The sequence below is a fragment of the Mytilus galloprovincialis genome, chromosome 3 (assembly GCF_965363235.1).
Source record: "Mytilus galloprovincialis chromosome 3, xbMytGall1.hap1.1, whole genome shotgun sequence".
Taxonomy (NCBI): domain Eukaryota; kingdom Metazoa; phylum Mollusca; class Bivalvia; order Mytilida; family Mytilidae; genus Mytilus; species Mytilus galloprovincialis.
Window position 1 is genome coordinate 8,035,167 of NC_134840.1, and position 10,463 is coordinate 8,045,629.

Genomic DNA, 10,463 nt, shown 5'->3' on the forward strand with positions numbered 1-10,463 from the left:
GTCTGAGTACTGTTTACAATGTAACTATGATTTGAGTTTTATCCGATCTAGACTCGTCCATTCAAGGGGACTAAGACTTCTGCAAAATGATTTTCAAACCGTTTTTGACGAATTGTAATTCAGTACAAGTGCAATGGCAAGTTAATATTGACATTTAAAGACCTCCTCAACAAAAGGGTTGTTCAAATCATCTGGACCTCCGACCTCGGGGATCCTTACATACCTTTTTGTTCAAAGGTCTTGTAAAATCAATAACAGCTTATCTTTGAACTTTAATTTACTATTACTTATTCTTAGAAGGTCTAACTTTGGCCTTACTGATATCAACCATTACTATGTTAAATGACTCATTTCAGGTCGATCTCGCTGCAATTGAAAACAGATAACCATACTAATTTCTTATATTTCTTCTTATTTTATGATATATCTTAGTAAGCATTATCAGTTCTGTTTCTGTAAATCTATTTTTGATTTAAATCTGTTTTTGTATTTCGGATACAATTTTGGAGGTTTTAATACAAAAGAAAAACCAACCTGGACCAATAAATACATCAATCGTATTGCTGTAATAAACCTCGGCTGCAATGGCACCAAATCCGTTCTCTGAACATTCCGAACCAGCATCTTTAAAAATAAAATTCACATCAAATAATTCCGAATATAAAGATTTAATTTCTTCTAATGCAATGTCAGCAGCTGGTCCACTTTTTCTGTACTCGTAAGGTAGTCTTCCGCCGTTCAACATTATAGTACATATTGTGATAGTTCTTCCATGTACAGTAGAAAAAAACATAAGTATGATACATATTACATTAATAAACATTGTTAAGCTCACAATATAGTTTGTCAGTTTTATGTAATCATCCCAATATAACTATTCCACTGGAGCTTTTGTTTCTAAGACCTGATATATATTATGTTTTCCTTATTGTGATGATATTTGTACCTTGTGTTAATTACAGGTAAATCAATAACACAATCGTATTATGAAATTGAACGCCTTTTACCCTTACAGTATCGCTGTCGCCTAAAAGAATTGTCGACAATCGTTAAAAATCAAATTTTGATTTGAAAAGTAGATATACCCAATGCCCACAGCAAAATATTTTTAAGTTGCTATAAATTCAAAGACAGGTGTCAATTATTGTATCCCCCATCAATACTATGCATGTATGAACTGTTATGTACACCGGGTGTGTAAAGCAGAAGGTTAGGCGATTCGCCAATGATTTTTTTTAGTTTGAAAAATGTAATAGTCTCAATCTTGCTACTTTTTAGTTTGAAAAATATAATAGTCTAAATCTTGCTACAGCTAATAACTAATCAATTGTATACATTTATAGGATATTTCTAAAACATAAAGAGAATAGCATTATGATGTTACTTCACATTCTGCTGTTGAAAATATGTCTTCCGTTTGAATAATTCAAAGTTCAGTGATTATTCTGATTTTTTAAATTAAAACTTGGGGAAAAATACATTTAAGATAAAAGAGGTCAAAGATATCAAAGGTATATTCAAACACTAAAGTCGAAAAGCAAAAGAACAAATAACCGTTAACGTCATACATCTCTTAGATAATACGATATCCAAAGTTTTTTCGTGATACAGGGTCGCTATTTTCTCGCAAGCTACAGAAACACTTTTCGGGGTTTAATTTCTCACAGCTTTGGACCCCTTTTCCTCGTTCAAGATTCGTTTGGTTCTTGTTTGTATCCCTGATTTGATTTCTTCAACGATGTATGAAATAATCATCGGTACCGTATACTACTTTTCAATACCCTTCTGACATTATCGGAAGCGAATTATCGTCGACTTGATAATTGTCGTGAGAACATTGAGGAGGGATTACTGGTTTAACAGGATGTGACTACCACTTCGGAGCACTAATATGGAGTTATATCTATGTTACTTAATTTTACGTTTCTATGTATTGTTATATTTTAACTTTCGTATGTTTGAATGCCTCTGTGAATCTTATTAATTTTGTTCCAATTCTACTAGTAAAAGAATATATTCTGAAAGGCCTTAATAATAGAAAAAATTACGTTACATGTATGTTTCATTATAATTAATTCTTATATGATTGGCATATTAGGGAATACGTTTATATGATTGGTCTAGGGGGCTTCCGGTAGTGGCTCTTTACGTTATTTACTTTTCGATAGACTACGTTGACCTAGACTGGTTCCCTGTCTTTTATCTGTTTGGCACTTATGCTGAGTTCACATGTAATATGAATTCGATTCGCATTAACTAACTCGAATTAGTTAAATTCGCATTCGAAACGTTTAACGTCCTAACGTCAATTCTAATTCGAATTGGAATACGCATCAAATTCGCTTTACTGTCCTAACGACGTTAACTTTTAATTCGGATTAACAAAAACGTATTTCTAATGCGAATTAGTTAATTCGAATTAGCCAATTCGAATCAATTCGAATTTAAAAAGAAGAGTATGTGAACGCAAATAGCGAATTCGATTCGCATTCCATTCGACTTCAATTCGAATTAAAGGTACGTGTGAACGAGGCATAAGATACCCGTATGTCACAAGGGAGAGGACCTGCCTAACGTTGACCAAATTACTTTTTTGCAACCAATGTAAAACAAGATGGCGGCGACGCTTAACAATTTTTTTTTTCGTCACGTTCATCGTTAAATTTTATTACAAACACAACACATTTTTTTGAATGATTGTTAGATATTTTTTTATTTTTTTATTCTATTTATTAAATAGGTTTTTTAATTGAGTACATTCAAGTGTTAACCGTCACTGTTTGCATTAACCAAAAAATAAATGCATGCCCAAGCCAATTCAAGACTCAAATATACAAATTACGCCAAGGTTACGAGAGGGAAAATTAAATTCCTTATCTCCAATTCTTCTTATGAGGATTACACGCCTTTTTAAAGGCATTTATTGGCCTATTAACTTGACCAAGTCAGTCACAAACATTTCATACTTCGGACTTTGTTTGTAAGTGATTTGGTCAAGTTAATACATCAATACATTCCTTTAAGAAGACGTTTGATCCTGTATTATTTTGATTGGCAAACAGCAATTTCGCGTCATTCTGAAATAAACCTTCCTTTCAAAATGAAATTTAGCATTCAAGATGGCACGAGCTTCCACAATAAAGTGCACAGGATTAATACAAGATAGACTTGATAGATATCGTGTTTTAAAGATCCTAGCAGAAAATTGTAATTATAAGTACTGGATGTTTCTTTTAGCAATTCTATAGAGTTGTAAAAGCGTTGATCGTTCGCACACGTTTAGAATGAAGCGCTTCCGAGATTCATACAAAACGTACTTCGGTCGACGTTTTTATAACCCTAAAACAATAGCCTAATATTACCAATAGGTCTACACACAGCAAGAAGGTGGGCAACAGCTGGCCCCTAAACAAACATATGTACTTGGATGGAGAGTTGTTTCATTGGCACTCATACCACATCTTCTTATATCTAGGACAGCAAAAATGGACATCATACATCTCACAACTCCGAAACATACACATGAATTAAAATTTAAAAAAATAAAATAAAAACAAAGGCCTGAAGTTCCTGACTTCAGCCAGGCGAATACATGTTGAGGTGTTAATATTAGAAGATGAGGTATCATGGCCAATGAAACAACTCTTCACAATAAACCAAATGACACAAAAAAATTAACAACTCAGACGTTACGCACGGTATTGGTGCCACTTAGCGTTACACGACGTTCCTAATAAAACGACGATTTTGACGTTGTTCCACGAAAAGTTTCAAACGTTGAACTTGTATTCTACTCATGTGAAAAAGCCGCTTAAGGGCATACGATACAGTTTTGAACCTGTATTTACAAGTTGATGAAAATTTGCATATAGGGTATTTTTTACCTCATTAAATCAAATATGTAATAAAAAATATACCTTCATGTGCTACTTTTTGAGTAAAATGAGTTCGAAATTTTGTATATTTGCTCAAAATTCAGATTTGTGTCCATATTTTCTTTTTCGAAAGAAAGACATAACTTTTTTGTTTTAAAAGATAAACACAAAACGGTTTTTGTTAAATAATCGGTAATTTCTGTATTTAATAAGTATCATTAAAAATTATGCAATTTTTATTCCGAAATAACTCTATATTTATCAAATGTTCATGAATAGAGGAAAAAACGTCATTTTTTGCTGCATGTTTATCAAAATTAAAAAAATTGCACTATTTACAGTTTTATAAAATTTGGGTCACATAATCTCAATGCAAAATAAAACAAATTGCTGTTTTAAAAAATAGGGGTCCATGCAATCGTTTTTAAATTAAATCAGTTTGAATGATAAAAATCAGTCGAAAAATGCATCTTTTCCCGATATGTCACAGTTTGACGTCGCGAAAATAACATTTTACGTTAACAACGTCATTACCTTCCCTGTAACTGTATCGTATGCCCTTAAAGTAAAGAGTATATACCGTACGGCTTCAACAATGAGCAAAGCCGATACTGTGTGATCAGCTTTAAAAGGCCCCTAAAAGACTAAGGTAAAACAATTCAAAAGAGAAAGCTAACGGCCTAATTTATGTACCCAAAAAACGACAGCAAGTTCAAAGCCAATAACAACTTATAGAAAAAAATCATACATCTAAAACTAAATATGTTTTGTGAATCTGAAGCCCTCTCCTATATCTTTAGCAAATGTAGAAATAAACAAACACACAATGATATATTTTGTACGCACAGTAAAACTCAGTTTAAAAGAAGTCCGAGTCCGATGTTAGAATAGATAACAAAAGAATATTAGAAAGATGACAATGACACAAAAAAATAACAAAGGTTAACTAATGAACTCTTTATTTCCCTTCAACGTAGAGTACTGAAAACCAGATAGTGTGAGGACAAGAATTTTATAGTGTTTTTAAAAAGCTGAGAAAATTTCTTTTTAATTTTACATTGCTGTTTGTAAAAAGTAATTTTTTCTATTAGATCATTGTGCTTAGGATTTTAATATTCAGGTTTTCTAAAAATTAATATTTGAGATGACTCCAAATAGAATGAATTAAGTAATTTTAAAATTTATTATCTCTTCATTCTAGTTAAAATATGTAATCCCTGCATTTTTTCCCCTGTTAAAGTAATTATATATAATCACATGTATACAACTTGATGTATAAATTCTGAGTACCGACGTTGATATTTATCTAAATAGCGTGTATTAGTATGTCCTTTATTTGTCTTTATTAATATAACTTTTACTGTTTAGTCTGTTTTTGGTGAAATCCGTTTGACGTGGCTCTGTACTTACACATCCCGTCACTGTGTGATTGTTCTTTGAAATTTTTTGTATTCTTGTCTTTTATATTTGTTTACTTAGTATGTGCTTTCTTTGTTACATATTTGTTTGTTTTATAGAGATTAAGATTATAACACAATGTTGACTGCTGTAAGATTATAACACCATGTTGAATGCTGTACCTCTATCTCTGATATTTTTACTTATAATGTCTGTTTGCTTTGTTAACAATCATTTTCAATATAATGGAATTTTGTGCGACTGTCATACAAGTGAGAGGTTAGCTAGTTATAGAACTAGGTTTAATCCACCATGTGATACATAAGAAAATGTCTATATCAAGTCAGGAATATGTCAGTTGTATGAGCTTCTGATTTTGCCATTTGATTATAGACTTTCCGTTTTGAAATTTCCTCGAGATGTATGAATTTCAGTGGGCTTCTGGTCCAACACAATATGTTTCGTGAAGAGAGTATATTGCAAAAAAACTTTTAAAACTCGGACAAAGAGTACTAAGGAATTATTATGTGTTCAACTGAATCCGTATCGTTTGCAATTCTTATATCCTAGGTATAACGGAAATTTGTTCGAAATAGTGATTCGAGTATGAGCAATGGTATGGAAAACTGTTTACAACAATAGAGTTCCAAGAGGTGTTTTTTTTTTGGACAAAATACGTACAATATATACCTCCAATTTTGTTCTCGCATCCATAAGGATGTAGTTGTCCATAACATTTCTAATCCTTACACATATGTTGCTGGCATGGTGAACTCATTTTTGAGTGATAAGTTTTCTCTATAAAACTGACATAAAACAATCGACTAGGATGTTAATTGTATCTAATTTCGTATTCCACATATGAAAATACAACAATTCTAAAAGAGAAGGTACACTCAATGAGAAATATGTCGTTATATTTAATTTACTAGTGCCTGAAGTGGAAAGTCTTCTTAAGATAATGATGGAGATACCATTAATGATGCAGATAACGTTCGTTCAGTTGCAATTATGACAATAATAATGTGTTTTACTGGCTTCGGGAATGATGTGGGAATATTGATATGCCCTCCAAACAACTTGGGGATGATATTTATATTGACAAACATGAAGACAAAAAATCCCGACGGAGTCTTTGTATGATACAATCAAAAACTATGGGTACAAACAATATTGTAAATATCAGACCTGTCAAAATTTACAACCACTGGTAAAACATATAATTAGAATTAATCTTCTAAGAAAGTTCCTTTAGACAATAAAATTATGTTTGAGTCACATAAGGTCAAGAATTTTATAATAATTTTGTATGACAAAGTTGAAAAACAGTCAGAAATGAAAATTTCGCAAATGCTGTATTTCAAATAATGAAAATCAAAGCAATGGGCAAAGACAATTTTTAGTACCGGAAGAATCGCTTCAACGGAGCAAAATAACAGCATTCGTTTCTCAGCTTTCTCTTTCTACATCTTATCCATAAAAGCAAAGTAAGCAATAACTTGATAAAGTTGATATAACAGAATAATTACAATAGATGTTTGTTTCATTGTAATACGTTATTCTGATTGGCTACACTGCAATCTCGCGTTATTCCGTAAGCAACTTCATTACCCAATAAAACTTATCATTCATGATGACATGAGGTCCCACCATAAAGTGCACAGGTAAATTAAATAATAACTTGATAAAATTCGTGTTTTCATGATCCTAGCTAAAACATTATAAGTATTGAATGCTTCTTCTTGTAATTTCATAGGGTTATAAAAGCGTTGACCGTGCGCACATTTTAAGAATGAAGCACGAAAGCGCTTCATACGAAATGTACTTCGGTCAACGCTTTTACACCACAATGAAGTTACAAAAAGAAGCATTCATATCTTAATTGAATCGTGATTGAACCGTGACGAAAACGTATTTTAAAAACTTAAAAAAGTATTTCCTGTCTATTAAAATGTATTCTCGTTTGAATTGTTTTACATTGTCATTTCGGGGCCTTTTATGGTTGACTATGCGGTATGGGCTTTGCTCATTGTTGAAGGCCGTACGGTGACATATAGTTGTTAATTTCTGTGTCATTTTGGTCTCTTGTGAACAGTTGTCTCATTGGCAATCATACCACATCTTCTTTGTTATATGTATTTTTACATACATTGATATTTGTAGTAGTTCAATCAAATGAGCCTACTGTATGCAACAATTAATTAAATTATTCTGGTTTAATCCTGAAAATTTAAGAAGTTTAGTGATTCTATCAACACATATACAAATATTTAAAGTCATAGTTGCATCACTCACTTCAGCCAACAAAACTGTACGAAACCGATTTTAATCTTATTTTGCCTCCCAAAGACTGAATAACAAAGTCAGATGAATTAAAATCTAAGTCAGTGTACTAAAGGGGAAAATGTTGTGAGATGTCCATTTGCTTTTTTCCATTCTTCCAATATTGTAATTCAACAGCTAAAAGGTCAAACTATGTATTTTGATTGGCACACAATAGTGTTCGAATCCTTTTTAAAAGGTTAAATTGAGTTACTTGCCTTTTTGAAACTGTGGTATTCAAAATAACAGATACTTATCTGGAAAATATAAGATATTTTTGAAAGATTTTTTGCAATGAGTAAAACGCAGAAGTTGTTGGTGTATCAGCAATATTGTGGGTGTATGGGGAGTCATTATAGGTTTTAATTTCAGGAAAAAGCTCAAAATGTAACTATACAAAACAAGAGGCTCTCAAGAGCCTGTGTCGCTCACCTGACCCTACTTGGGCTTTTGAAATCATATAAAAAAAAGATAAAAACATAACAGGTACTTAAATAATGATTGAGGCCAAATTTGGTTTAATATTTAAAAAAGAAGATGTGGTATGATTGCCAATGAGACAACTATCCACAAAAGACCAAAATGACACAGACATTAACAACTATAGGTCACCGTTCGGCCTTCAACAATGAGCAAAGCCCATACCGCATAGTCAGCTATAATAGGCCCCGATAAGACAATGTAAAACAATTCAAACGAGAAAACTAATGGCCTTATTTATGTAAAAAAATGAACGAAAAATAAATATGTAACACATAACCAAACGACAACCACTGAATTACAGGCTCTTGACTTGGGACAGGCACATACATAAATAATGTGGCGGGGTTAAACATGTTAGCGGGATCCCAACCCACCCCATAACCTGGGACAGTGGTATAACAGTACAACATAACAATGCATTTCATTCTCTGGTTTTCTAAAAGAAGACATTTGTATGTATTTCTCATAGAGTCCTATGTTAAACTAAGTCCCCGCTGGCAGCCATCTTGAAAGATGGATCGGATATAACGTTACAACACTTGGATAGCACCTCATAAGGAACATTTATGCTATTAGTTTGGTTTCATTCCGTTCAGTGGTTTTCTAAAAGAAGACATTTGTATGTATTTCCAATAGAGTCCTGTGCTAAACTAAGTCCCCCGCTGGCGTCCATCTTCTATGATGGATCGGCTATAAAGTAACAACACTTGGATAGCACTTCATAAGGAACATTCATGCTATGTTTCGTTGCATTCCATTCAGTGGTTCTCTAACTCTCTAAAAGAAGACATTTGTATGTATTTCCAAAAGAGTCCTATGTTAAACTTAGTCCCCCGCTGGCGACCATCTTGAATGATGGATCGGCTGCAAAGTAACAACACTTGGTCAACACTTTATAAGGAACATTCATGCCATGTTTGGTTTCATTCCATATAGTGGTTCTCTAAAAGAAGACATTTGTATGTATTTCCCATAGGGTCCTATGTTAAACTAAGTCCCCTGCTGGCGACCATCTTGGATGATGGATCGGCTACAAAGTAACAACACTTGTACAGCACCTCATAAGGAACATTCATGATATGTTTGGTTCGATCCCTTCAGTGGTTCTCTAGAAGAAGTTCAAAATGTAAAAAGTTAACGACGACCACGACGGACGACGGACACCAAGTGATGAGAATAGCTCGATTGGCCTTTCGGGCCAAGACAATAAGTTATAAATTTCATACGATCGAAGTTTTTTCTTGATTTACCTACATCAGTAAAGCTCCAAGCCGAATATTTGAAAATACTATATTTGGAGGTCATAGGTGAAGGTCATAACGACCTTCAGTGTATTTAAACGATTCTGGTTACCTGATAAATATCACAGGAAAAACAAAATAAGTAGGAAGTACAGTAATGCTAATTTATATTCGTAAAATTCTCAAAATTCTTTCAACATGCATTCTGTAAAAGTCATGTGATAACCAACCGAATGACAGTAAATTAGGATTGCTTGCTTTGACATCGCCATTTTCTATTCCGTTGGACATCTCAGATAGGCTTTGTGTGCTATTGTATGGTAACGAAATTTTTAAAAAAATCGGATTTTCAAAATGGAAAGTCGTATGTAATGATTTTAATGACGTTTTGAATAGAACCGTCTAATTTTAAGAAGTATTAGAACTAAAAAAAGCATTTCGATGAATAAATGTTTTATGTATTTTAGTATCATCCACTTGTCTGAATGTTTCATAGAACAATAATTAAAAGACAATTCGCATCAAAGTAGTAGATTGATATTGCTGTAATGTCTGACGGTCTGTTTTCAGAAGAAGATGTCATCTGTTTGGTGTCTTATTATGTATATTTGTACCTCACGTATCCGATAATCTTATTAATACCTCAAATATCCAATAATATTATGTGTACCTCACACATCTGATAATCATATTCCTTAACTAAAAAATAGTACCACGAACGAGGTTCCTGTGCGGGGAGAGGCACATAAACATAATGAAGAGTTGAACAAGTTTGGCATGCCATTAAACCAGGTTCAACCCACAACCTTATTTCAATAAATGTCCTGTACCAAGTCAGGAATATTGCAGTTGTCATCAAATAGATTGTTTCTATGTGTGTTAGCGTTTGTTTTTGTTGCACTTCGGTGTTCCTGTTGTTCATTTGTTTTTGTTTTATATGTGATTTTCCCCCCTTCGATTTGGTTTGTAACCCGGATTTGTTTTCTCTTAATCGATTAATGACTTTTGAACACCGGTAAACTACCGTTGACTTTATACTCGTATGATAAATTTCAGTGTTTGAAGAAGTAACAACAGTTACCTACCCACCATAATTTACAACAGCACACTAGTACATGCAAAATGACAATAAAGAATACCGGAA

At 32.9% G+C, this 10,463-nt stretch overlaps 1 protein-coding gene across 2 annotated transcripts in view; it reads right to left on the reverse strand.

The window, feature by feature from the left end:
* The window catches only part of LOC143067097 (atrial natriuretic peptide receptor 1-like), an 80,893-nt gene extending 79,958 nt beyond the window's left edge, over window positions 1-935 (reverse strand). For both annotated transcript variants that reach the window (XM_076240137.1, XM_076240136.1), the window contains exon 1: window positions 535-935. In XM_076240137.1, coding sequence (XP_076096252.1) covers window positions 535-823 — 289 coding nt within the window. In that variant the 5' untranslated portion in view covers window positions 824-935. The remainder of the gene's footprint in view (window positions 1-534) is intronic.
* Between the last annotated feature and the right edge of the window lie 9,528 nt (window positions 936-10,463).